This window comes from Panthera pardus, unplaced genomic scaffold (genome assembly GCF_024362965.1).
Source record: "Panthera pardus isolate Hobbes unplaced genomic scaffold, ASM2436296v1 HiC_scaffold_11, whole genome shotgun sequence".
NCBI classification, from domain to species: Eukaryota; Metazoa; Chordata; class Mammalia; order Carnivora; family Felidae; genus Panthera; species Panthera pardus.
The window spans coordinates 95,418,914-95,446,660 of NW_026526666.1; the positions used below are offsets into that span (position 1 = coordinate 95,418,914).

At 54.0% G+C, this 27,747-nt stretch overlaps 2 protein-coding genes and 1 long non-coding RNA gene across 6 annotated transcripts in view; 1 reads left to right on the forward strand and 2 right to left on the reverse strand.

Moving 5' to 3' along the window:
* The window catches only part of DNAJC16 (DnaJ heat shock protein family (Hsp40) member C16), a 43,992-nt gene extending 43,059 nt beyond the window's left edge, over positions 1-933 (reverse strand). The window contains exon 1 of one of the 2 annotated variants that reach the window (XM_019461474.2): positions 562-933. The gene's annotated coding sequence lies outside the window, so the exon portion shown is untranslated. The remainder of the gene's footprint in view (positions 1-561) is intronic. The other variant, XM_019461476.2, reaches the window with a different exon arrangement.
* A 1,668-nt stretch (positions 934-2,601) lies between these two features.
* CASP9 (caspase 9) overlaps positions 2,602-27,747 on the forward strand; it is a 37,073-nt gene continuing 11,927 nt past the window's right edge. The window contains exons 1-9 of one of the 3 annotated variants that reach the window (XM_019461465.2): positions 2,602-2,902; positions 5,930-6,323; positions 8,389-8,423; positions 9,385-9,561; positions 9,996-10,085; positions 11,258-11,405; positions 17,741-17,920; positions 18,529-18,638; positions 20,276-20,661. In XM_019461465.2, the coding sequence (XP_019317010.2) occupies positions 2,771-2,902; positions 5,930-6,323; positions 8,389-8,423; positions 9,385-9,561; positions 9,996-10,085; positions 11,258-11,405; positions 17,741-17,920; positions 18,529-18,638; positions 20,276-20,323 (1,314 nt within the window). In that variant the 5' untranslated portion in view covers positions 2,602-2,770 and the 3' untranslated portion in view covers positions 20,324-20,661. The other 2 variants (XM_019461464.2, XM_019461466.2) reach the window with 2 other exon arrangements.
* On the reverse strand, positions 2,930-27,683 carry LOC128775903 (uncharacterized). The gene is made up of 3 exons (XR_008420866.1): positions 27,654-27,683; positions 12,736-12,868; positions 2,930-2,977 (listed from the first exon to the last, which is right to left on the reverse strand). It is a non-coding gene; the product is annotated as an uncharacterized LOC128775903 (long non-coding RNA).

Consider the following 27,747-nt stretch of genomic DNA (forward strand, 5'->3'; position numbering starts at 1 on the left):
AAACTTGCTAAGCCTCAGTGCCATTCATAAATGGAGGGTGAATAATACCACCTTGAAAAGATCAGCAAGGGAGTTAAACGTATGTACAGATTTACTGAACACCGGGTCGACAGTCAGAAAGGGGTACTTATTTTTTTCTACCACGCAGGGCAATCGCTGCCTTATTCCACCGTGTCAGTCGCCTCCAGTGAGGGGCCCAAGAGGCGGGGGAGGGGGCTGTTAAGTTCTTTGGCTGACAGTCTCGAGCTCGACTGTGCCGGCGTCGGGGCAGGAAATCACCTGCCCAACAGGTAGGCTACCGCCCGCGGGCAGTATCCCCCAGACCGGGCAGCGGCTCCAGGAGGCACGCTCCAGGTCTGAGCTCCCGCCGGAGGTCGCAACCCTCCAGGAGACGACCGCCTCCCCCGCCGCCCACCGAGAGTCCTGGGCCCGGCCCTGTCGGCTCCCGGTTTCCCCCGGGCCCTGGGGAACCGGGAACGAGGAGGAACTGACGGGAAATCCCCGAGCCTGCCCGGCCCCGCCGCGTCCGCGGCTCCGCGCGTCACGCCGGGAAGGAGTTACCGGGAAAGGGCACCGGCCCAACCGGCTGCAGCGTCCGTGCTCCAGTCAGTCCGCCGGGCCAGGAGCCTCCCGTCTGCACCAGCGCTCGCCGGGACCTGGGGAGGGGAGAGGGGCGGGGACAAGTGGAGGGGGTCACGTGACACTTAAAGGCTCGGCGCCCGGAAGTCACGGACTGAACGGGTCGAGGGCTTCTACTTTGCGAATCTGTTTTGACCCTTGCTACCCGCCGTCTGCGCGTGGACCTGGCGCGGTTGCCATAGGAACGCGGCCCGCTCTCTGGCTGGATCCAAAGGGACGATCGTGACCAAAGAGGACAAAACGTGCCTCCTAGCGAGGCGAAGTCGCGATGCATGATGGGATGCCCCCAAGACCTCCCCGATCCAGGGAGGTGTTTCAACACTTACCGGGAGATGGCCCTCGTCTGGCAACAGTTGCTAGGGTGGGGAAGCAATCGCTGGTCCCTGTTCTCTTTAACCCTATTCATAGAATCCTAGAGCGTCAGAGTTGGAAGGGACCTTAGGGACCCTTTCTAGTCCAACTCCTCCATAAACTGATGGGGAGACCGAGGCCCAGAGAGGGGCAGGGACTTGCCCAAGGCCTAGAATCCAGGACCCCTAAACTTATTTACCAAAGCGAGATCTGCCATAGAATGTGCCAGGGACTGCCCTCGGCTCGGGGAAACGGATGTGTGTGTGGTGGGGAGGGAGGGGGAGACACAGATGAATGAAGTAAACTTTCATTGAGCCAATGAGATACGTATCCTTGGGGATATAAAGAAAGAGGTTTCTTATCCCCCCACCGCCCTGTTTTTTATTGAATTTTCTTTTCATTTATCATTGACACACTGTATCTTTTCTTTCTTTATATTTTTCATCGTCTGTCTCCTCCCACTGGAATGTAAGCTTCTAAGGGCAGGGCTTTCTGATTTGTTCAACTGTATATTCTCGATGCCTGTGTAGACCTCAGCGCAGGCAGGATCTCAATAAATATTTGTGGACTGAGTGAATAAATGGGGCTGAGGTTTTGATGCTCAGGAGAATGGATTCTAAGGTAGACTTGAGTCAGGTTCAGCTTTAAATCTTGAACGGCCTTGTGCCACTTGCTACTCTGTGACCTTGAACAGACACCACTTCCTCCAGCTCCAGCGTCCCCCATCTGTAAAATGGGGGAAAAGAATGGTTTTTGGTATTCCTTTGATAGGACTGTAGTCAAGGATAAGTGAGATAACACAATGTAAAGTGACTAGCACAATGGCTGGGACTTAGCAAATGTTCAGCAAACAGGAGCAATTATTTCTGAAAGGTGGAAGTGAGCTGTACAAACTGGGAGTTCAGAAGAGTAGATTTCTGCCTTTTTTTTTTTTTTTTTCTTTGTGGGAGGTGCTAGGGTGGGAAGGAAGGAAGAAGGGGATTCAAGGCCGTGTAATGTGGGCTTGGTTGGATGAGACAGGCGAGTTTGGAACAGTAAACGACGAGATCTGGGCACCAGGCGGGGGCAGGAGAATTATGGTTTTATTACTGGCGGGAAGGGGGCTAGAGGACACTGAGGCAGGGAGGGGGTTGAATGGGGCTGGACAGACCATCGCCCCAGGCACGCGTGTCCCTCTTGCCAGCAGTATAACCCCCTCCGAGCTTTTTTTTTTTTTAAGTTTAGATTTATTTATTTATTTATTTGAGAGAGAGAGAGAGAGAGAGAGAGAGAGAGAGAGAAAGCGAGCAGCTAGTGGGGTAGGGGCAGAGAGAGGGAGACAGGGTCGCACGCAGGCTCTGCGCTGACAGCAGAGAGCCCCATGCGGGGCTCCAACCGTGAGATCACGACCTGAGCCAAATTCAGACGCTTAACCACATTTAACCGACTGAACTACCCAGGGGCCGCCCCCGCCCCCTACCCCCGAACCCCCACCCTCCGAGTTTCTGTAAAAGCGGAAAGAGGCTACCTTTTGGTTAGGGCTGGCTGCCTGGACTAGGGGCGCGCCCTGGGGGCGGTGCCCGTTGCGGGGTGTGTCTTGGGGGGCGGTGCGGAGGCGGAGTCGCAAGGCGGAAGTGGTGCCGTGGGTGGCCTGGGGCGGGCCCGGGGGGCGAGGGGCGATGCAGGGGCGGAGCGCGTCGCGGCGGCCGGTGCCGGGGCGGGTCCTGGGCGGCGGGCGGGGCGCCGCGGCCGAGGCCCGGAAGCGGACCGAGGCCGCCCGGGTCCCAGCCGTCGGGCCGCCATGGACGAGGCTGACCGGCGGCTCCTGCGGCGGTGCCGGGTGCGGCTGGTCGGCGAGCTGCAGGTGGCCTCGCTCTGGGACGCTCTGCTGACCCGCCAGCTCTTCACGCCCGCGATGATCGAGGACATCCAGGTGCGCCCCGCTTCCAGCGCCGCCCGCAGACTTCACGTCCCGGCTGGGGTCAGCGAGGCCGCGCCGAGAGGGTTGCTGAAGGCACAGCATGTCTTAAAGGCCGAGCGCCCGCCTTCCCCTCCCCGCCTGTGCCCCCGGTACCCATCCCCTTTGGGGAATCATGATGTGGGAACCCCCTTTTCCCTCACGGCGTTGAGCGCACTAGATCGCCCAGCCGAACCGTGCAATACCCAACACCTCTTCCAGGGCTTGCTAGAGCGATTCCACGCCCAGCACCACCAGCGTGCACCGTGGGCTGCTGGAGCCCTGTGCTTCTGGCCGGGATGGAGGCCTGTGTCTTACCTGCTGGCATGAAGGTTCAGGGCGCCCAGCTGGGGTGTCACACTGCCTGGTTCTGTGTCCCTGGCTAAGTCGTTGATCCACTGTGAGCCTCAGTTTTCTGGGCTGTGAAATGGGACAACAGTAGTATTGTGAGAGCTACGTGAGATAGTGGGTGTGGAACACAATTGCGTCAGGCCCAGAGTGAGGGCTTAGCTGGCTGTGCCCCATCCAGGAGCTTGGCCTGACCTAGTGAGGAAGTCTTTAATAGGATACGTGTCCTATGAAAAATTAGCAGCGAATATTAGTGTTAGAAGAAGTCTCATGAGAATCTGCTGTGTGACCTGAACTGAATAGTGGAAATGGTTTGAGACCATTTCCTTGCCTTCAGATACATTCACAGGGGTTGCAAATTCAGATGCCCACAGAGGCCCAGGAGATGGGCACCGCGGTGGGTGGCCCCCCCACTCCAGCTCAGTCTGGCCATTCCAGAATGCTGGCTCCGTGTTTCCAGATCTCTCACGTTACGTAAAAAGAAGTTGCAAGTCCCGATTTTGATGTCAGATTCCCTGATTCTAGATGTTAGCAACAGATTCAGGTTTTCGAAGTACTGTCACATGAACGAGAGGCTGCCATTTGCCACCCCTGGTTTGGCTGAGCCGCATGGATCTGGGTCCTCATCCTGGTTTTGGTACATATTAGTCGCGATGCCTTGCTGAGACTCAGTTTCCCTCATCTGTAAAGTGAGGAGAATTGTAATTTAACCCCGTAAGGTTACTGAGGGGGGGACTAGATGAAATGATGCATTTAACACGGGGTCTGTCTTACTGTGAGTGTTCCGGAAATGCTGAAAGGCACGTAGCTGTTTTGGTAGTGAGGATTATCTTTGCAGTGACATTACAGATCTGTGGTGTTCAACTTAGCAGCCATTAGCCACACGAGGCTATTTAAGTGTAAGTCTGAAATAATTCATGTTAAATAAAATAGAACACTTACAGGGCACCTGGGTGGCTAAGTCAGTTAGGCATCCATCTTCGGCTCAGGTCATGAGCTCGCAGTTTGTGAGTTCGAGCCCCGCTTCGGGCTCTGTGCTGACAGCTTGGAGCCTGCTTCAGATTCTGTGTCGCCCTGTCTCTCTCTGCTCCTCCCCCACTCACATTCTGTCTCTCTCTCTCAAAAATAAATATTAAAAAACATTGAAAAAAATAGCAAATTCAGTTCCCCAGCTGTAGGACCCAAGTACTCAGGAGCCACATGGGACTCATGCGTTTGGACAGAGCAGATGAAGGACATTTCTATCATCACAGGAAGTTCCCTTGGACAGTGCTGCTCTAGGATATTTGAGGAGAGGGTGATGTCTTACCCCTGTGAGGAACTTGGCCAGAGTGGGTCTCAAAGGACAGCGAGCTGACGAATAGCTTCTTCCTCCTTTTCCCTGTGTTGGTGACCAGCCCCACCATCCCGACACCCGTAAACCTCGACCTTTTCTGCATCGTCACAGTCCGCCCAATTGATGCCCAAATCCCGTGCATTCTCCTTCCTTATTAAAAAAAGTTTTTTTTTAATGTTTATTTATTTCTGAGAGAGAGAGAGAGAATGGGGGAGGGGCAGAGAGCGAGGGAGACACAGAATCCGAAGCAGGCTCCAGGCTCCGAGCTGTCAGCACAGAGCCCGACGCGGGGCTCGAACCCACGAACCGCGAGATCATGACCTGAGCTGAAGTCAGACGCTCAACCGACTGAGCCACCCAGGCGCCCCTCATATAATTTTCAATTAAGAAATATTTTTTTCTTTAAAACATTTTTTTAACGTTTATTTATTTTTGAGACAGAGAGAGACAGAGCATGAATGGGGGAGGGCCGGAGAGAGAGGGAGACACAGAATCTGAAGCAGGCTCCAGGCTCTGAGCTGTCAACACAGAGCCCGACGTGGGGCTCGAACTCACGAACCGTGAGATCATGACCTGAGCTGAAGTCGGACGCTCAACCGACTGAGCCACCCAGGCGCGCCTCTCCTTCCGTACTTTTCTGGTCTGTCCACTTATTTCTATCCATTCCTGCTACACTGTCTTTGCCACCACCCGACCTGGCTGTGGCTCACCCCCTTCCACCGTCTACCCTGCCTCCAGGATGATTTTTCTCAGAGGCAGCTCTGACTCTGTCACTCGTAAAAGTCCTCAGCGGCTTCTCCCGGCTGTTTCGGCACACCGCACAGAGGCCTCCCCCTCGCTGCTGTTTCCCACTCCAGCTTACGTTTCGTTTCTCTGAATCCGCGATTCACTTCCTAACGTTCCCTGGGGTCTCCGTGAAGACATCCCCTCCTGGAGGACTCCCTGGCTTCCCAAGGCTAAGTTGGATGGCCCTGGACCCTCCTGCTGGCACTTCTCTCCTTGGTGTGCCACTGTTGATGTGTCTGTTTGCATTCCGCGCCCAGATGTCTGCTTCTTGAGGACTGAGAATGTTCGCTGCTGTATTTTCACCACTTAGCACAGCGCTGGGCTCATGGGAGATGCCTCCAAAATGCGGAATGAATAGATAAGCAAAGGCTGGCCGGTGGCAAACACTCCGTGTAACTGCAGGCTCAGTTTTTGCCCATGTGCCTGACTGGTCAGACTTATACCAGATGGGAAGTGTTGGGGGCCGGGGGGGACATGGTGAGAGTCCCAGGAAATCGTGTGGCTAATAGTGCCGTGTCTTTTTTTCCAAACAGCATGCGGGCTCAGGGTCTCGGAGCGATCAGGTCAGGCAGCTTGTCATAGATCTAGAGACCCGAGGGAGTCAGGCCCTTCCTTTGTTCATCTCCTGCTTAGAGGACACAGGCCAGGATGCGCTGGCTTCATTGCTGAGAATGGGTCGGCAAGCAGAAAAGCAGAATCCACAGGCCGTCAGACCCCTGGACCTCATGCCTGTGGTGGTTGGACCAATGGGCCTCAAACCAGAGGAGCTCAGAAGGAGGCAGTATCCTTTAAAGCCGACTCCGGAAAAACTCACTCCAGTGGTGTTGGGGCCCGAGGAGCTGTGGCCAGCCAAGCTGCGGCCAGAGGTTCTCAGACCAGAGGTGCCTAGGCCAGTGGACATTGGTTCTGGACCATTCAGTGATGTCTGTGAGTACCAAGACCACGGTCGGTATGCAGTTGGAATTCTATAAGCCTGCTACCCCTTTCTCCCTCTCTTCCTTCTTCTGGGACTACAATAAAGCATAGATTGTTTCTTTTCATGATAACCCATCATTCATGTAGGCTTTCTTCACTCTTTTTTGTTCTTTTCTCTTTGCTCTCTGAGTGGGTAGTTTCAAATGAGTTGTCTTCTACTTCACAGATTCTTTCTTGTGCGTGATCGAATCTGATGTTGATGCTGTCTGTTGCATTCCTTTCAATTCATTCAGTGCATCCTTCAGCTCCCGTATTTCTATTTGGTTCTTTTTGTGTGGTTTCTATCTTTTAAACTTCTTGTTTTGGTCATGTATTGTTTTCCTGCTTTTGTTACGTTGGCTTTCTGTGTACTCTTGTAGCTTACTGAGCTTCCTTGAAACAGTGATTTTGAATTGTCAGGCACATTGCAGATTACTGTTTCTTTGGGGTCAGTTACTGGGAAATTAATGTGCTCCTTTGGTGGGGTCCTGTTTCCTTGATTTCTCGTGTTTCTTGAAGTCATGTGTTGGCTTTGCATTTGAAGGAGGAGCCAACTCCTTGCTGACTAACCTCTTCAGTGCGTCCGATCTCGGATTTTTTTTTGCACCAGCAGTGTTTTGGAACTTCTCTGCTGGATTCCCAGAGTTCGACAAAGGTGGTCTCAGTTATGGATGATGTCAAAATTGGTGTTGTTTGTTGGGGAAGGCAGTAGAAAACTCTTATTCTGCCATTTTGTTGATGTCCCTCTCTCACTTTGTGGATGGATACTACTGATTTGGGGAATGAATGCATTTTTCAGTCGTGGATGATAGTTGTATTTTTGGGGGTGCAGTGAGATTTTGGAAATGAGCAATAGTTTCAGATTTAAGGCTGTGAACTGTAGGATTCTTCAGGAAGATAAAACCATTTCCTTTTTGTTTGTTTGTTTAACTAAAGTTTATGTTGAGAGAGAGAGTGCGTGCAGGGAAGGGGCAGAGAGAAAGGGAGAGAGAGAGGATCCCAAGCAGGCTCTGCACTGTCAGCACAGAGCCTGACGTGGGGCTTGAACTCACAAACTGTGAGATCATGACCCGAGCTGAAACCAAGAGTCGGACGCTTAACTGACTGAGCCACCCAGGTTCCCCTAGAACCGTTTCTAATTAAAAATGGGATGTGAATGCTCTTCTGGCATGGCTTTGAAACTCATAAGAGGACAGTTCCCCGTAAGGGGTCCAGGCCCTCTGTGAACAATGAATGGCACCATATTGTTGGATCATGAGAATAGATTCCAGTGCAACTCAACTCAGCATTGCAGCTCTGCGATAACCACCCAGTTCTCTTTGTTTAAGAAAGAAAAGAAGTCCTAACTACCATAGAGGCTGGGGGTCATTGGACTTCTTGCTAATTGAAATGAAAACTCCTTTGACACCGAAGGAAACATTGCCACCGTTACTCGTTTAATCATTCTGCCAGTCTTTCCCGAGGACTTTCTGGGTGCTGGGCTCCATGGATTCCACCGACAGGAAGTGTCCACTGTCCTGGAGCTTCCCTCATGCCTTTCTGGTTTAGAATTTCGTATAGATGGAATCACACCACATACACTCTTCTGGCTTCTTTTCCCTGGCCTAATGTTTCGTGGCTGTCCGTGGCAATGCACGTGTCAGTACCTGCTTTCTTTTCAGTCTGTGGAGTGTTGCCTTGCATGGCTTTTATCATAAATTGCTTATCTGTCGACTTGTTGATGAACATTTTGGGTTGTTTCTAATTCTGGGCATGAAGAATAAGGCTTCAGTGATCCTCCACGGCTGGCTCTTTTTATGCCCCATTGCGCTCCTTTCTCTTGGGCATATACCCAGAAATGGAATTGCTGGTCAGAGGGTAGGTGTGTGTTTAACGTCATTGGAAATTTCTAAGCAGTTCTGCAAGGTGGCTGTGCCCCTAGACTCCCACCAGCAGTGCCGGAGGCTTCCCGAGTTCTCGCCCTTCTGTTTTCAAAGTCCCTTGCCCTGCTCCTGCTGGGCCAGACATTCACGTTTTCTCTCCTTTTCTCTCTCTCCAGGTGCTCAGGAAATTTCGAAGCGAAATGCTGATTTGGTGAGTCTTTATGTGATTTGGGGCCAGCTATGTTGGCCTTGGGCTCGTCTGCTCTGCACTTCCCAGACCCTTCCCTCTGCCGGTGGGTCAGGAGCCCCAGCTGGAGAGAGGGCCCCAGGCCCCCCCTGTAGCTCCCTGGCCCTGGCACAGCTCTTCCTGGAGCAGGCTGTCCAACCCTACCGGCTCTTTGCTCCTCTGTGAAGTCAGGGGGTCAGACCTCACGTGAGGCGGGCCTCACAACTGGCCGTGGGACTGAGTCACTCCCTCTTGTTGACAGCATTTGTTGGCTTGACCCCTGCGTGCCAGTCCTGGGCTTCATGCCGGGATACCTGGGAGCGGACCCCTTGTGTTTCTAGCCCTTGTGGAGCCATCAGCCTAGCAGAGGCTGCTTGCACAAAGAAATATCTAAATCTAAATCTAAATCTAAATTTGAGTCTGAGTCTAAGCCTAAGTCTAAATCTAAATCTTAAGTACTGTGACAAAAAGAACAGGCTGCGATGAGGGAGGATTCCAAGGGAGAAGGGGAGTCTGGCCGGGAAATGGCATCCATACTCTGAGGGTGGATCTGGGCACAAGTCTGTCGACAGAGTGCTACCCCCGCCCCCCCATGGTTCTCAGGTGCTCCTCAGACGGGACAATCTGTCCGGTCCTTTGGGGGCGAACGGCTCTGGGGGTTGAGTTTCCCAGCTGAGTGCTGCCGTGGGAACTGGTCTTCTCTCCCGAGCTGGCTGTTTGCGTGTCGTACCGTTCGTGCTCACGCCCATCTGGTTTGCCGTCCGTTTGCTTCTGCCCCGGAATGCCGGGTGTAGGCCTGCTGCTACTCGGTCAGAGAGAGGGCAGACCCCACTTTCTGTCCCACGTCTCCAGACCGTCCACCGCATGAGTGCAAACCTGGGGCTCGCCTTCGCTCCTGGGGAGTGCAGCGAGACCCCGGTTGACGTGGGTCCCTGTGCTTGGGCAGGCGTATGTCCTGAACGCGGACCCCTGTGGCCACTGCCTCATCATCAACAACATGAACTTCTGCCTCGAGTCGAGGCTCCAGACCCGTACCGGCTCCAATATCGACTGTGAGAAGTTGCAGCGACGTTTCTCCCTGCTGCATTTCGTGGTGGAGGTGAAGCACGACCAGACGGCCAAGGTCCGGTCACTGCCTGTGGTCAGGGACGGGGGGTGGGCTGGGACAAGGGTCCTGGGAGAGACCCGAAAGCAAGCGACTCCCCGACACCCGCCCTTAGGACTGTAGCCCCGGGAGAGGCAGCATGGCTCAGTGGGTACCAGTTCGAGCTGCAGGCTCAGAGAGACCTGGGTTGTGGACTCCCGCTCCCTGCCTCGTGACTCCGGAGTTTTAGTCTCCTTGTCTAGACAGCAGGCACGGTAGTCACCTCCTAGGGGCATCGTGAACAGCACCCAAGCACGGCACCTTGTCCCCAAGAACGGTGGCTACTGTGGCTGTTAGGACTGTCCTTACTGCAGTATTGGCCCTGGGAGCAGGGAAAGTGCTCTGCCCGGGAGGGCCCAGGATGGCGACCTGATCCGTCAATGGCCTGGCTCATCTGTGACCTTGTCTTGTAGCAAATGGTCCAGGTGTTGGTGGAGCTGGCGCGGCAGGACCACGGTGCTCTGGACTGCTGCGTGGTGGTCATCCTCTCTCACGGCTGTCAGGTACGAGCTGCCCGGAGACGCTGTGCTGAGAAGCCATGAAGGAGCCCCGTCCCTTCCTGTGTCCAAGACACCCTGGGCTTTGTGGGCAGAGCCGTGGGGCCCTGTCTATCTCCTGTTGTTTTCCTGGGAGCCATCCGGCCCTCTGAGGAAATGGATGCCCCTCCTGGGAGAAGCAGGGAGGAGACGAATTCTGCTCACAGAGCTCCTAGCCTGGATTTTGTTCAGAGCCGGGCACTGCACACAGGGGCTCGCAGCTCCTGCCTCCGTCTTGCATTGTCCCAGGCCCTTTGCTGTGGGCTGGGTGTCAGGACACTGGGACCGCTTCTGGGCTTGGCCGCTAATGTGCTGGGTCATCGTCGTGGCCCAGCACCTCCCGCTTCCTGGGCCTCAACTTCCTCATCTTTACAGCTGAGCGTTGGCACAGGTCAGAAGCTCCAAGCGGGAGGCCTGTCGTCCCCTGTGGGGGTTTCACAGTGTTTTCCAAACTGGCAACTGTCGCACAAAAATCAGGATTTCCAGCTTCTCTTGAAAAACCACAGTGGTCGGGCCTTACTAGGCCACATCCTCACAGAGCAAAACTCTGGCCTACAGCTGGGCAGGGACTGCCCCTTTTCATTCGTGGTGTGACCCCTGGACCGGCAGCATAGGCCTCACCAGGAAATCATGGGAAATTCAGACTCTCAGGCCTTGCCACAGACCTTTTCACGGAGAGCCTGTGCGTTGACAAGGTCCCGTCCACATAAAGTTTGAGAAGAACTGGCCTAGAGCAGTAGCTCTCAATGCTTACCTGCATCAGAAGCTCCTGAAAGACCACATTGCTGGTCCCCACCACCAGGGTTCCTGATTTAGATCTAGGGGGGAGCCCAGGAATCAGCAGGTCTTACAGGTTCCCAAGTGATGCTGATGCCTCTGGTCCAGGGACCACACTTTGAGAACCACTGATCTAGAAGAAGCTGGCTGGCACTCTCCCATTAGGCTGTTTTAGCCATGGGAGTCTGAGACCCTTCGAATAGATGCTGACCAGGGCCCTTCCAGAACGAACCTCTGTCTAAATCAGCCTTGTGCCCCTGGCTGGGGCCTTCTAAATGCTTGACCCCCATAAAGCCTCTGGACAGTGGTTGGATTCCTCCTCCAACTTCTTGGTTTTGTAACCAGGATTCTTGGTCTTCTAGGCCAGCCACCGCCAGTTCCCAGGGGCTGTTTATGGCACAGATGGCTGTCCTGTGTCCATCGAGAAAATTGTGAACATCTTCAATGGATCCGGCTGCCCCAGCTTGGGAGGGAAGCCCAAGCTCTTCTTTATCCAGGCCTGTGGTGGCGGTAAGCAGGTCCTCAGTCTCCCTGCAGGTGACTCTAGTGGGGAAGGAGCCGCCCCCCTGCCTCCTCCTCCGTCCAGCCCCTCCTGATGCCCAAGGGGGTGTGTCCAGGCAGTCAGAGGGTCCCAGACATGGTCCCTTTGTCCACACTGCAGTATCTCCCTCCGGTTAGAGTAGGCCCCAGCTGTGTCCAGCCTGTAGAGGTTAGAGCCTCTACCGTGTCACCGTGCGGTAGCCTCAGGGCCTCATTCAGCTCTGGCAGCTTCAACTCCAGAGACCCAGTAGTAACAAAGCAGGGGACAGAGAAAAAAAAAAAGCCCTTTCATTTTCCTTATCATTCTCCCGACCTCCCTCAGCTAGACCCTCTTTCCACTGGCCCAGAGGAAGGGAGGCCGGAGCTAAACCAATTATTAGAATTGCCAAAGGCCCAAGTACTGGAGATGTCAGTAATTTTTAAGGATCGTTTGGATCCTTTGCGATTTTGCCATATGCCCCGACTTTAAACCTAAGTGCGACGTCACCATTACCTGGTTTTCTTATAAAGTGAAGAAAAAAAAAAAAAAAAAGGAAGGAAGAGAGAACATTGTGTGTCCTGAATGATGGGACATGATGGCAGAGGTGGGGGACACTGGGCATCCTGTCCCAGGGCGTTCCCTTGGCCCAGGGCTCTTCAAGGGCAAGGATGTCTGAAAGACACGCCAGTTCCTTGTCCCCCAGCCCCCTCTGCGTTGTTGTACCACCGAGCTTATCCAGCCGGCCCAAAGGGGGCGCCATTCACACCAGCGACCTGTTCCTGTAGCGTAACCTTCTGAACGCGTCCATCTGTCCCCTACTGTTCCACGTTGGCAGGGGTGATGTGAGGGGATGTGGCTCGTCTAGGTGAGCAGGCTCTGGTCACGTGATTCATCTGATACGTGTGTACTGAGTATCTGCTGTATACACCAGGCTGTGTGTTCGGTGTTCGAGGTACAAGCCACACAGGGTCTCTGTCCCCTGGAATTTATAATGTGACTGGAACTGTATCAAGTCACTGTCGTGACCCATGCCCATAACTCGGCCATGGGTGACTGAGAACCCCAGGTTCGATCTTGGTGGCTACTTCGTTCCTGCACAAACACAGGCCAGCTAATCTCTAGAAGTCTTGGCAAGTAGGGATAATCACAGGACCCACGTCCTAGCGTCCCCGTGAAATATTTAGCGCACGAGTTGGTGCATGTGCAGCACTGAACGCAGTGCCTGGCTCATTTGCATCACTGCAAACCTGGACTCTCCCCCTCCCCTAACCCCAGAGCACCCCGTGTCACCTAAGGGCCCCCTGAGCCCAGCACGGTTACCTGAGAGTGCTGGTAATGGGAAGGTGGAAAGGCTGCCGCTCTCGGAGTTGTAGAAATCCTAGCTCGTCGTTGTTTTACGACCCAGAATGTGTCGCCCAGTGATGTTGTTCACTCTGAAGCGAGTGGTCCTTTCCTGTGTGAATAGAATAAAAGATGAAACAGGCAAGGGAACTGGGGACGAAGGGCGAGCTGGGACACCTGCTTTCTGGAAAGTCATGGTTAGCTGGTCTTCCGGCTCAGTGCCCCCTCATCGCCCATTCTCGGCAGCACAGAGGGTCTTTCCTGTGTTACTCTCTGGACTCCTCAGCAGGCCCACAAGGTCCGCGGGGATCTGGCCCGGGCCACTTTTCATCCCCCAGCCTGGCACGCCGTGTCCCGCCCCAGCGCCGTTCAGCCCTCCCAGGCTCTGGCTTGCTCCTCAGCCCTCCCTGTGCCATCCCTCTGCCTGCCCTCCTGGCCTACTCTTTAAAAAAAAAAATTTTTTTTTAATGTTTGTTTATTTTTGAGAGAGACAGAGCATGAGCGGGGGCAGGGCAGGGAGAGAGGGAGATGCAGCATCCGAAGCCGGCTCCAGGCTCCGAGCTGTCAGCACAGAGCCCGAGGCCGGGCTCGAACTCACGAACTGAGAGATCGTGACCTGAGCCGAAGTCGGACGCTTATGAGTCACCCAGGTGCCCCTCTTTTTTTTTTTTTTTTAAGGATTTTACTTTTAAATAATCTCTGTGCCCAACGTGGGGCTCGAACTCACAACCCTGAGATCAAGAGGCCTGTGCCCCACCAACTGAGCTGGCCAGGCACCCCTCCTGGCCTACTCTTAATCATCCATTCTTCTAGTTACAGCTTATTGTCTCTGTGTCCGGGAAGTCTTCCCTATACACCCCCTCCCTTGCACAGAGTCAGGGTTAGTCTCTGTGCTCACGCAGCCCCTGTCCTTCCCTTGTCACAGCGCTTTCTCCTTGTATTGAGATGGCCTCATCCCCTGGTCGGCTCTTCGAGGCCAAGGCCAGGCCCCTCTGGTCCCCCCAGACCTGCCACTAAGCTCACAGGATGGTTGCATCTTATGTGCCTCCTAATTATTCGATTTGAAACAGAACCATATAAAAATCACATAAGCAAAATTTTAAATAATGGAGACTCCCTCCACCACAAAACACCCACCTTAGTGGGAGGAGCAAGATTTCAAAGCTGCAATGCAGTGATCACGATTCTGCCTTTGGAATTCTGGGCCCTGCTCAGCCCCCCGGCCCGCTATTGACCTTGTGGGTAACGCTGTGGCCACACGGGGGCGGCACGGTGCTGAGAACAGAAATGCTGCCGGGTCTGCAGTCTGCACCCGTGTTCTGCAGGGTGGCCTCTTGTTTACGGCCATCTGAACGTCTGCCCTGGGTTTCGGTGACTGTTGTGTTGCTTTGGTAACATCCACTGTCGTTACAACTTACAACAGTTTTCAAATCCTTTGACGTGTCGTGCCCCCCACCGGTAAGAGGTAGGGGTGCCTACCCTGGAGCAGAGATCCCTGCCTCCAAGTGAGTAGCGCGGGTGTGGAATGTCAGTGAGTAGATAGCGCGATTCGGCATCTAGCGTGATGCGCTTGGCCGAAGCTGAGCGGCCTCTGTTAGCCCGAGCTGTTCATTTTGGGGCAACCCCTCTTTAGACTTCTAGAAATCACTCCGAGAAGGCAGAAGGAGGAACAGCGTGCTGCCGTGGTGGTTGTGGGTTTTATATGCTGATAAATCCTGCTGTGTGTTCATTCTTCTGGGGAAGTCAGTCTGCCTTACGGAGGGGTTTGGATTCGCGAGTCTGTCTGAGAACAAACCGTGTGTGAGACAGATAACCCCGGGGGCGAGGCTTTCGCATCAGGTTTGTCTGTCGCATGAGGAGGACGCGGGAATGGAGATTTCCTGTCTCTCCCAGATTCCCCTTTCGGAGCCCACCGTGTCTTCTCCGGCTTCCCCGGGTCGTCCCTCTGCCCACCTCTGCCTGCTTCCCCAGGTCGTCCCTCTGCCCACCTCTGCCTGCTTAAGCCATTCCTGTGGCTTCTCCCACAGCAGTGCCCCAACCTTTCCTGCCACCCACATCTCACGTCCCTGCCCCTGTTCCACTGCAAGTCGCTTCCAGACACCCGGGCAGAATCCCAACCCCTGAAGGTTAGCTGTGAGAACAAAAACAGATTACCAAGTTCCCGAGTCAGGTGTATGGAGTGAGAGGCCCATAGATGTTGGGGCTATCATTATGGGGTTGCCAGAATCATCCTTGCCCTGTCTCTGCCCCCTGCCGAGGGAGCCGACTGAGCCAGCCGGGTGCCCCTACAAAGCCTTCTTTAAAATCACGGTTTGTGGGGCGCCTGGGTGGCTTAGTTGGTTAAGCGTCCGCCTCTTGAGTCTGGCTCAGGTCATGATCTCGCGGTTCATGGGTTCGAACCCCGCGCTTGGGATTCTCTGTCTCCCTTTCTCTCTGCCTCTTTCTCTCTCTCTCAAAAATAAATAAACGTTTTTTAAAAATTAAAAAAATAAAATCATGGTTTGTGACACACACACACACACACACACACACGCATGCACAGACTACCCCTGGGGTACACAGCACCCACACAGAAACCGAAGAAGACACAAAAGAAGAAGACGGGGTCCTGCTTTCTGGGGAGCTGAATGCCCAAACAGAAACATCTATGCCCTCAATTTACATTGAGACTTAGGTTTAAAAAACTGACATCGAACTCGTCTCTTTGCTTTTTGGGGGTGGACAGGGATAGAGTTGAGGAAACAGTCCGTCATACGACAGTGTTCCCTCCCTTTCAGACAACCGAGCGGAGAAAAATTGCCATTCTTGGCTTCTGTCTTACGAATGCCAAGTAAGGTGGATCTTGTGAGCAATTCGACCTTGTGCAATCCTGCCTCGGCTGCTGGAAAGCACAAAGCCAAACGCACGGGCCACCTCTAGCAAGCACGCGGGACCTTACAACGTGCATTTCTAGATCCCAAATGTACTCTTCTTCTGCCCTTGAAGTTTTACGTCTTCTCTATTTTATTCTGCTCTTATCATTTGCGCCTACTAAGCTATCTTCTTTTAGGGAATCAAAGAAGGCATCAAATCATAGGTCGTGAGATTTTGGCCATGTTTATACCTTCTGACCCAGTAGTTCCCTAAGGAAATAATTCAAGTGAAGTCAAAACGCTCTACATAAAACAGGGCGCCTGGGTGGCTCAGTCGGTTAAGCATCCAACTTGGGTTCAGGTCATGATCTCGCGGTCCGTGGGTTCGAGTCCCGCATCGGGCTCTGTGCTCACAGCTCAGAGCCTGGAGCTTGCTTCCGATGCTGTGTCTCCCTCTCTCTCTGCCCCTCCCCTGCTTGCACTCTTCTCTCTCTCTCTGTCTCAAAACTAAACGTTAAAATAATAATAATAATGATAAAAATCCTCTATGTAAAGACACCTGTGGCCACATGAGCCAAAAGCTGGATATCATCAAAATAGCCAACATTAAGGAAATGGATCAGTGAGGGCGTATCACTGAAACAGACCATGATAAAGCCATTTGAACTAGCTGTGATGGGGACTGTGGAGATGTGAAGAAATGCTCCCGGGACAATGTGCCCATGGGCCACAACCCAAAGGTTAAGAGGCAGAAATGGGGGTAGCTGTGTCAGGCTTGCAAGATCCTGGATGATTTCCTTAGCTGTATTTTCTGTCTTTTCCATTTTAAAATCCTAATTCCCCCCCCACACAGCAGCAGACCTGGAAACCAGGGGTCAGGGCAGGACTCGGGCCACGCACGGCTCCCATCACAGAGCCATCGGGATGGCGACATGGCAGGAGGTTCTCCGGGGACAAGCTCCTCGGAGGGAGAGCTCCCTGCAGGGTGCAGTGTGCTACTCCAGATAGAAAGCAGCTAAAAGGAGCTTCTGTAAAAGCAGAGGGCAGAGTGGCCCGGAGGGTTCCTTAGGGAAGGGTTTCTGGAGCCCTTCCGGGGGCTCAGGCAACCCCCGCTTTCAAGGCTGAATAAAGCGAATTATTTTTTTAATGACGTGAGGTCGACCACTGTAGCCATTTTCAAGTGTATACAATTCAGCGGCTGGGAGTACGTTCACAAGTGTGCAACGATCACCATTCCCTGATTCCAGAACTTTCTCGTCGCCCCAGACTGAAACCTCATACCCCTCAGGGCTCACTCCCCCTTCCTGCCTCCTCTCAATCCCGGGCAACCGCTCACCTGCTTTCTTCTCCACGGATTTGCCCCTTCTGGGTCTTTCACGTGAACGGAGCCAGATACGTGGCTTCTCGCATCTGGTTCTTTGGCTCAGCGTGTTTTTCGTGTCTACCCACATGGCCCTAGGTATCAGCACTTTATCCCTCTTTAAGCCTGGGTGAAATTCCACTGGCTGTCTGTGCCACCTTCTGTGTATCCGTTCATCTGTCAGCGGACACTTGGGGTGTCCCCACCTGTTGCCTGTTGTGAATGATGCTGCTGTGAACTTCGCTGTGCCAGGATTTGTTTGAACTTCTGTTTTTAGTTCTCTTGGGTGTGTACCTCTTAAGTTGCTTTTACAGCTTTTGTTTTTAGTAGTTATTTATTTTTGAGAGACAGAGAGACAGGGAGTGAGTGGGAGAGGGGCAGAAAGAGGGAGACACAATCTGAAGCGGGCTCCAGGCTCCGAGCTGTCAGCACAGAGCCCGACGCGGGGCTCGAACCCACAAACCATGAGATCATGACCTGAGCCGCGGTCGGACACAACTGACTGAGCCACCCAGGCGCCCCTTGTTTCTACAGCTTTAGAAAAGAAATCTCTGCACCCCCGTCCCAATTTCTACCTAATGGGTGTGCAATACTTTTGTCACAGTAAAAAGTAAAGCTTCGGTTTCTGTTTCTCGCTCAGCGCTGGAACCCTGGCTCCGGAGGGAATCAGGCAGTCTCGGGCTGGGGCGGGCCGGGTGTCGCCAAGAAGCAAGGAGCAGGGGCTCTGGTCGGTGTTTCAGTGACGAGTGCTGTCCGTTTTTGCTTCCTGCAGAGCGGAAAGACCATGGGGTTGAGGTGGCCTCCACGTCCCCTGAAGACAGGACCCCTGGCAGTGACTCCGAGCCAGACGCCGTCCCGTTCCAGGAAGGCCCAGTCACCTTTGACCAGCCGGACGCCGTGTCTAGCTTGCCCACACCCAGTGACATCTTTGTGTCCTACTCCACCTTCCCAGGTGAGCACATCAGGTGTCCTCCCAGCCGGCGGGTCCCCCTGTCAGCCCTAGAAGCAGCGGTGTTGTTAAGGAGCGACCTGGGGGTGACTTGGCCCTGAGTCTTGCCATCTGCGGGACCCCGAGCAAGTCACTTCGCCTCTCTGAGCCTCAGCTAGGATGCAGAATTCAAGGAGGCCTGTGCTCTTGGGTTTGTGTGCCTCACTTGCCTCACCCGTGTCCTGGCCCCGCCTCAGGATTCTCATCTTTAAAATGGGAAGAGCAGTCGTACGTCAGGGGTCGTCGCGGGGATTAGCAAGGTGGCTAGCACATCCCCGAGCGCAGTGCCTGGCACGTAGCAGGCGTGACGGGCATTAGTGTCCTTCCTTTCTTAGCCCTTGGGTGAGTCACTTGACTTCTCGGAGCCTCGGTTCCCTTGCTGGGAAGGCGGGAACCAGAACCAAAGTCCCAAGGCGGTGGTGGCCTCACGACCACGCAAGAAGGTTGTGAACAGGATGGGGCGCAGAGATGTGTGGATGTGTGAATGGGTCCAAGTCCACAGGTGGCCCCAGTCGGGGTGTGGGGGGCTCTTAGCGGCTCTCCGATAAAGTTCCGCCTCTCTGCTTCTGAAGGTTTTGTTTCCTGGAGGGACACCAAGAGCGGCTCCTGGTACGTGGAGACCTTGGATGGTGTTTTCGAGCAGTGGGCTCGCTCTGAGGACCTGCAGACCCTCCTGCTCAGGGTGAGCGTTGCCGTCCTCTGGGAGAGAGAGGGGAGGCTTCTGGGAGGGGCAGCGTGTCCTCCTCAGGTGGGGCGGGCGGGGCCCCAGGCCCAAACCGGAGGTTGGCTTGCTGTGAGGGCTGGTGTTGCCGTTAACTGTAACCGTGACAGTGACACTTGCCCATTACTTGGAGGGCTGCCTCCCCTGGCTCCTCTGAGGTCCCAGGCTGATACTGGGACCCCCGCTGGCAGAGGCAGCCCTCCGTGCCAAGGCAGCTCAGTGGCCAGAGCTGAGTGGCGTTCCTGAGGGCGGGTCGTGAGGCATGCCCCACTGTGTAGTCTTCTCGTCTTTTACATTTCTTTAAACATATTTTCATTTTTGAGAGTGAGAGAGACAGAGCATGAGTGGGGGAGGGGCAGGGAGAGAGGGAGACCCAGAATCCGAAGCAGGCTCCAGGCTCCGAGCTGTCGGCGCAGAGCCCGACGCGGGGCTCGAACTCACAAACTCCAAGGTCACGACCTGAGCCGAAGTCAGACGCTTAACCGACTGAGCCACCCGGGCGCCCCTTTGTCTTTTAGTCTTGACCCTCAAGTATATCCCCTTGTCTTGGGGGTCCCCCGGGGGAGAGCGGGAAGGATGGTCTGATAGGGCCCCAGACTCACTCAGTGAAATCCCGCTCAGAGCACACATGGGCCTCTCCTGCTTGCTCAGGCGTTCTGTGTCATGAGAAGGATCTAGAAGGTCTGGGACCCCGCCTTCCTCCTGGGGAGGCTCTGGCTCTGTGCTTTGCTGAGCAGAGCAGCGGAGAAAGAAAAAGCAAGTACAGGGTCACCACCTGGTACAACTCCAGGGGGCGCCGTGACTCTGGGCAGGTGACCTTGGGAGCAGCAGGGGGGCCTTGCCGGTTGGGGGTGGGAGTCCATCAGGGCCAAGCAGTGCACTTGACTCCTGGGCCTGATCTCTTCTCTCAACTTCTCTTTAAGGAAACCTTTCAATTTGATTTGAGCCTTGTGAAGTTTTCAATTTTCTCATTTCTCATTTTGAGTTTTGTAAACTCAGAGTGGAGATGCTTTTCTCTGTTAAACACTCTCCCTCCCAGCTCAAGGAGGCTGCAGGTAGAGCTGTTTATTTTTGTTTTTTAAAAATGTTTATTTATTTTTGAGAGAGAGAGAGCAGGAGAGAGAGTGCAAGCAGGGGAGGGGCAGAGAGAGAGGGGGACAGAGGAGCTGAAGCAGGTTCTGCACTGACAGAAGACAGCCCGACGCGGGGCTGGAACTCGGGAACCGTGAGATCATGAGCCAAAATTGGACGCTCAACCGACTGAGCCCCCCAGGCGCCCCTAGAGCTGGTTTTTAAAGTAGGTTTTAGGGTTTTATTTATATATTTTTGTATGTATGTATTTATCAAAGTGTAGTTGACATATGTAGTCATGTCACGTTAGTTTCGGGTAGCGATTTGACAATTCTGTTCTTTGTGCTATGCTCACTACAATAAGTCTAGTCGCCATCTGTCGCCATACAAAGTTATTACGATAGTCTAGACTATTTTCCCTCCCTGTGCTGCACTTTTCATCGCCCCGACGTGTTTCGTAACTGGAAGTTTATTCCCCTTACTCCCCTTCACCTATTTCGCCCATCCCCCACCCCCGTCCCCTGCAGCATTATTTACAACAGCCAAGATACAGAAGCAAGCTAAGTGTTCACTGACAGATGTGTGGATAAAGGAGATGTGATGTCTATATACGGTGGAATATTACTCGGCTGTAAACAAGAACGGGATCTTGCCATTTGCGACAACATGGACGCAGCCAGAGAGGATTAGGCAAAGTGAAATAAGTCAGACAGAGAAAGACAAATACCGTATGCTTTCACTCATGTGTGGAATCTAAAAAAACAAAACAAACGAACAAACAGAAACAGACTCCCAAACCCGGAGGACAAGCCAGAGCTGTTACAGGGCTGGTTCAGTGGACATCCCCCTTCCTCCTTCTCTGGAACCCTTCCTTCCATCGAGAGAGCTCACGGACTCCCCTGTGCTCCTGTTTTCACAGGTCGCTAATGCTGTTTCGCAGAAAGGGATTTACAAGCAGATTCCTGGTTGTTTCAATTTCCTCCGGAAAAAACTTTACTTTAAAATGTAATGAGGCCGGGGGCCCTGCACCCTTTGCCCCAAAACCTTCCTGCTCCAGGCCCAGCGGCAGTGGAGGTCCGGTCTTTGCTACGACGACAGCTGTCACTCTTCGAAGGGGTTTGTGGCCTGTCGTGGGTCTGCTCTTTCCCCACCAGTGGCAGACAGGCTCTTAGCAGCTTCCAAATTGGAGACGGATGACTGGTGACACAGGAAGCAGAGCAGAAGAAAATCAAGGACACCCAGGACTCTTACCAGTGGCCTGTTCTCCGGCTAGTGGCTGTGGCCTATGACCCCTGTGTTTTCTGTAGAGTAAGACTTTTTAACCTCAGTCTGATTGACATTTGGGGCCAGATGTTGGGGGGGGGGGGGCGCGTCCCGTGCACGGTGGGACGTTTAGCAGCATCCCTGGCCTCTACCCTCTAGGTGCCAGGAGCACCTCCCCCTGCGTCGTGACAACCCAAAATGTCTCCAGACATTGCCAGATGTCCCCTGGTGGGACACCCCGTGAGAACCACTGATCTACAAGAAACTTTGGTTACAAACAAATCATCTCTCTTAAATCAGCAAGTTTGGGGCTACTAGTCTGAAAAGCTGGAGTCTGCAAATCCTCAATGAGATTTTAAAAATGATCAATGTTTCTTATATTCTAGTATTAACAAAATCTTAGGGGCATATGGACACTTTTCCCCCCTTATTTCCCCCCTCATTTTGCTCCAACTCTTTGTTTTTCCTTATAAAGGGGATTTTTGCTTTTCTGGGAACATTTCCCCGTCTCTTACTTTATGTGAACCCCACCCCATCCCAGGGAAAGATGACAGGTCTGGGAGCCGGGTCCTCAGGGAAGTTAGGTCACTGAGTCAAGGGGAGCATAGATACGGCCCCACCCCTGAGGTCTTGTATGCGATCCTGACCCTGGCCAATTTGGAGCTTTTAGGGCCTTGGACTGGAGGATTGTTTGCTAAGACTCACCAAGATGTGATTCACGCAGTTGTCACTTGGTTATTATTCCCCCCCCCCCCCCCCCCCCCCCGCCTGTGACCTTTCCAAGTGTGAAATAGTCCCGGGGGCTTCTGGCGGTTAGTTATGTGTGGTCACCTGCGGGAAGGTACAAGGAAACAATCCAATTAACCCGACAGAGCCAAGCAGCGCTTGGCCCTCTGCCTGCTCCCTGCTTCCAGGCTCTGTACTCGCCCCTCATGCGAATCAGGTGGTCCTTGCCTGAGGCGCCCGAATCGTGTTCAGGACAAAAAGATGTTATCACAGCTTTTCACTGAAAAGATGTTATCACAGCTTTTCACTGACCTGGCGGGGACTTCCTATAAAGGGGTGGGGGTGGGGGGGTCTTAGCCCGGAGTTCTGTTTGGACTTCCGAGCAGCGGGCCTGTGAACTCCTGAAAATCATACGCCGAATGTGTAGAGGGACAGGTGCTGAGATTTCCTTTGTCTCTCAAAGGGATTGAGAGCCTCAAAAGTTTAACAACTAGCGCTGTTTGCAAGGCCACCCCCATGGCGTGTTTTCAGAGGCTGGGTAGCAGTGTCTATGAAACATTTTACTGCCCCATCTCCATCGTCCAGTGACGCTGCTGGGGCCAGCTCTCCAGCACAGATACGCAGACCAGTGTGCAAGAATGTGTGTCCCAGGATGTTCGCTGCAGCGGTGGGAGAGAGAATAGGGAGCGGGTGAAAGTGTCACTCCTTCTATTCGTAATATGGAATATTATTTAGCTGTCCAAAAGAATGGCCCGGATGTATGTACTGACACGTAAACTGTGACACAGTGCCGAGTGAAAAACACCCAGTTGCAGAACAGTAGGAAGCATAAAATGCTATTTTTGGTTAGAAGCCATGGTATATGAGTGTACCCATATGGACGTGTGATGTGTGCACATAAATAAAGTCCAGAAGGCCATACACCGTGCTGTTAACAATGATTACCTCTGCAAGGTGGAACCGGAGAAGTAAAATGAGGGGGACTTCGCTTTTTGACTCGATACGCTCCTAGATTCTTCTAATATTTTTACAAGGAGTATATGTATTGCCTTCTAAAGTAAAACTAAAAATCGTGGGTACGAAGACGCACGTGTTGTCGCCATTCAGCGAACATTTGTTGAAAGGATGAATGCCCTTGGCCACCTGTCTCCTGCCACCTCCCTGCTCGCGCTTTTCGTTGGCAGCCTCCTGACTTCGGCTCGTCACCTGTCTGGGTTTGCGTGGGCAGGTGTCCCCAAGCGCAGTGTGGGGCTCCAAGCCGCACATGCACGGCCCCCCTCCCCCCTGGGGCTGGGACCACTGCGAGGCTGCCCCCGCCTTTCTGCAGCTGCTGGGGGGGCCTCCACCCGGGGACAGCTGGCTGCTGGGCTCTGCCAGTCCTGGAGCCCGTTAGCATATGTGCCTGTCCTGGCTGCTGTCCCACAAGCCCAGGGCCTCTGCCCAGCTGCCTCACGAGGCTGGCCTTCCCCGTTGATCCCCTCCGACATCTGGCCACGCTTTCGGCCGTGGCCTGCTCTGTTGTGCCTGTGTCTGCGCCTGGGAACAGCCAATGCTGGGGCAAAAAGGACAATTGTCCCCGGCAGTTGGGTCCCCGAGGTGCTGCCCGGACCATCTGCACGGTGACTCGCACAGCAGCCGGGACTGGAAAGGGTCCTAGGATGTGGCTGGGCAAAGGCCCTGAGCAACCTTGCAGCCAGCCAGCCTGGGGCCAGGCTCCTTTGAGATGCTGGTGGCTCCTCAGAACCTCAACTCCAGTTCCCCTCTGCCCAGACAGAATCGTGGCCTTTCCCCAGGGGAGCAAACAGTAAACTGTGGATTAATGGGCACTCGCTTCTTGATTTTACACGGTTCTCCAGCAAACTTTTCTGGAATCTCCGGTGCCTGTGACCACCCGATGGCGAAGAGAGGCAGGGGGACAGACAAATGAACACGGGGCCGGCACATATTAATGAGACGTGGAGGCAGCCACCTGCTTATTTTCACGGTGCCCGTCTGACAGTGTAGTTTTCCTCCTGTGACCACATGCTCATGGCTGTGGTTTCATACTTGATTTTAAATTTTTAATGTTTATTATTGAAAGAGAGAGTCAGAGCATGAGCAGGAGAGGGGCAGAGGGAGAGGGAGACACAGAATCCGAAGCAGGCTCCAGGCTCCGAGCGGTCAGCACAGGGCCTGACGCGGGGCTCGAACCCACAAACTGCAAGATCATGACCTGAGCTGAAGTCGGACGCTCCACTGACGGAGCCACCCAGATGCCCCCATACTTGATTTTAAAACAAGACTGTTGGTTTGACTCAGTTCTCTGCAGATTACATTTAAAATAATGAAATCACATGCCCGCTTTCTCTTGTTTTGGGGCTCTGTGGCAAACCACACACAACTCCCACTTGTTCTGGCTCCTGGTCTGGTTCAAGTCCATTTTACAGAAGGGTAAGTTGAGGCAGTGGCAATGCCAGGAGGTGGGTAAAAAACACCCACAATCAGTATAGAGTCCTCCTGTTTCCTCCCAGCATCCATCACTGGACACCATGCCTCCTCCTCCCTCCCCCCGGGCCCCCCCCTCCCTCTCCAAGCGCCCCCAGGCCCCTCCTTCCTCCCCCAGGCCCCCCAGGCCCCTCCTCCCTCCCCCAGGCCCCCCCCCAGGTCCCTCTTCCCTCCCCCAAACCCCTCCAAGCTCCTCTTCCCTCCCCCAGGCCCCCCACCCAGGTCCCTCTTCCCTCCCCTAGACCCCTTCAAGCTCCTCCTCCCTCCCCCAGGGCCCCCCAGGCCCCTCCTCCCTCCCCCAGGCCCCCCCAGGTCCCTCTTCCCTCCCCTAGACCCCTTCAAGCTCCTCCTCCCTCCCCAAGGCCCCCCCAGGCCCCCCCAGGTCCCTCTTCCCTCCCCTAGACCCCTTCAAGCTCCTCTTCCCTCCCCCAGGGTCCCCCAGGCCCCTCCTCCCTCCCCCAGGCCCCCCCAGGTCCCTCTTCCCTCCCCTAGACCCCTTCAAGCTCCTCTTCCCTCCCCCAGGGTCCCCCAGGCCCCTCCTCCCTCCCCCAGGCCCCCCAAGGTCCCTCTTCCCTCCCCTAGACCCCTTCAAGCTCCTCTTCCCTCCCCCAGGGTCCCCCAGGCCCCCCCAGGTCCCTCTTCCCTCCCCTAGACCCCTTCAAGCTCCTCTTCCCTCCCCCAGGGTCCCCCAGGCCCCTCCTCCCTCCCCCAGGCCCCCCAGGTCCCTCTTACAAGCGAGCCTCTCTTGTGATGTCTCCCTTTTACGGCTGCTTACACCTGTTGCTGATTGTGTCCATGAGTTCGCCCCACACTAGTGCCAGGTGGCCAGGTGTTTTTTCTTAAATAATTTTTATGGTTTTTATTATAAAAAAACGTGGGCCATTGTTTAAAAAATAGGAATTGAGCTGGTGTGGAAGCTTATGAGGTACTGGGTTTGAGCTCACCAGGAGGAAGCTCTCAGGACACATTCACACTAACAGAGGGACCCACTCAGTCCTGTTTGCCTGGACTATCCCAGTCTAAAGAGAAAATCCTGAACTCTCTCAGTCCAGGGCAAGCTGCAGGACAAGGAGGTGGGGGGGGGGGACCCTTTAGAGGGACTGATTTCCAATCATCAAGGCTGTGGAGGTCTCAAATGATCAGGTTTGGGGCTTTACAGATAAATCTGTTTGTAGCATTGGATGGTAGGGCCTACATACAGCAAAAAGCAAAAATGAGATAAAATACGTAACTAATCCTAAGGAACCTGCCCTTGTAGTCTCCGCAGCACGGAGCCCGACAAGGGGCTCGATCTCATGACCCGTGAGATCACGCTCCGAGCTGAAACCAGGAGTTAGACCCTTAACTCACTGAGCCACCCAGGTGCCCCTAATGAACCTACTCTTTTTTTTTTTTTCTAATGTTCATTTATTTTGGGGAGCGAGCAGCAGAGAGAGAGGGAAACACAGAATCCGAAGCAGACTCCAGGCTCTGAGCTGTCAGCACAGAGCCCAATGCGGGGCTCGAACTCATGAACCGTGAGATCATGACCTGAGCCGAAGTCCAACGCTTAACTGACTGAGCCACCCAGGCGCCCCTAATGAACCTACTCTTAATGCCTGAAGAGCATCCTTTGTTTTCAAGCTCCCTGGACAGGGCCACCCTCTGCGTGCCTTTCGCTCACACAAATTGTGGGGTCCCAAGGAGGGGGACCCAGCAGGGGTTCCCAGGGGGCTCCTGCCCAGCTCTCAGGAGAAAAGAGTGGATTCTCAGGCCCTAAGTGGGCATTGCTCTTGTGGGGCCAGGTGAGCAGGACAGGGCCCATGAGGCCCGGGGCGTGTCTGGTTCTCACCGAATTAATCCAGTCGATGTAGCTGGAGATCCATGTGAAGACGGAGGGCTTGTGGTTGAGTAATTGCGGGTGAGGGCAGACCCGAAGCTGACCGCGGTGCGCACTTCCCCCTGGCCATTAGTCCCCTGGCAGGGTCCTGCTGAGGAAGGTCACAGTTCGTCAGGAGGAACCTGGGAGCTTCTGTGGGGCCACGGAGGGCAGGGGGTGCCCATTAGAGCCCCGCGTTTTACATGTTTGCAGTGAATTCATGTTGTTCCATCCTGGCTCGTCCTGTTCTCTGACGCCAGCCTTTGTGGTCACAGCTCAAGATGACACCAGAGTACCAAGAGCCAACATTTATTCCTTCTCTGTGCCTGGAATGCAGCTAAGCACTTCATATGCCTTCTGTCACTTAATTGTCACAAGAACCTGCCACACATGACAAGGTGTTAGTACTATTGTAATTCTGCACTTGAACTTGATTAAGCTTTTTTTTTTTTAGAAAAAAAATTTTAATGTTTATTTATTTTTGAGAGAGAGAGCATGAGTGACGGAGGGGCAGAGAGAGAGAGAGAGAGAGAGAGAGAGAGAGAGAGAGACAGGCTCCAGGCTCTGAGCTGTCAGCACAGAGTCCGACACGGGGCTTGAACTCATGAATCGTGAGATCATGACCTGAGCCGAAGTCGGACGCTTAACCCACTGAGCCACCCAGGTACCCCTAGGCTTTTTATAATATGCTAATCCTCATAGCAAGTATGTATGCCTTAAAAAAATTTTTTTTTTATTAAACAAAAATTTTTAAAAATGTTTTTATTTATTTTCGAGAGAGAGACAGAGCATGAGTGGGGAAGGGGCAGAGAGAGAGAGAGGGAGACACAGAATCGGAAGCAGGCTCCAGGCTCTGAGCTGTCAGCATAGAGCCTGACGTGGGGCTCGAACCTGTGAACTGTGAGATCATGACCTGAGCTGAAGTCGGATGCTTAACCGACTGAGCCACCCAGGCACCCCCTGACTGTTGGAGTTTATGTCCAAAGGAGACTCACACTCAGGTGTCCCACGAGACAGGAAAGTTTTGAGGTTGGGAGTGGAGCATCTCATGAGAACCTGGGGGACCTTTGCGGAACCCCAGAAGCCTGAGGTTATAGCGTGAATGCTGTTTTGGACTCTGACCTTGGGTCATCCAAAGGGCCTTCTTTGCCCAATGCCACGTGGTCCTGCTAACCCTCATTCCGTCTTAGTGGCAATGCCAACAACAAACACAGCAGCGACTGTGTGCCAGGCGTTGGTCTAAGTGCTTCCCATGGATTATCTCCTTCCCTTCTCTTACCCTGTGATGCAGGTGCTTTCATAATCCCCATTTTACAGATGAGGAAACTGCAGTGTGGAGAGAGGCTAAGTAACGTGCCCTCGGTCACACAGCTAGAAGGTGGACGAGCTGGGCTTTGAACCCAGGCAGAAGTCTGCCTTCTTATCGGTCCATGCAGTCCTGCCTCCCCAAGGCGGCCGCCCTTTCTTCCAGACACCCTGGGGCGGTGAATGTGGGGAGAGCCCCTGCCTGGACAGGGGCGACCTGGCCTCCTCTCCCCCCCGCCCCGAGCCCCGGGCCCCCGGCGCCCACTTACCCTGCAGCCTTCTCCGGTCCGTGATGTGGCGCCCCACTGGGTCTTGGTCAGCGCTGGCCAGTCCGAGCAGGGCAATGTCGCTCCTGGGTCGGTG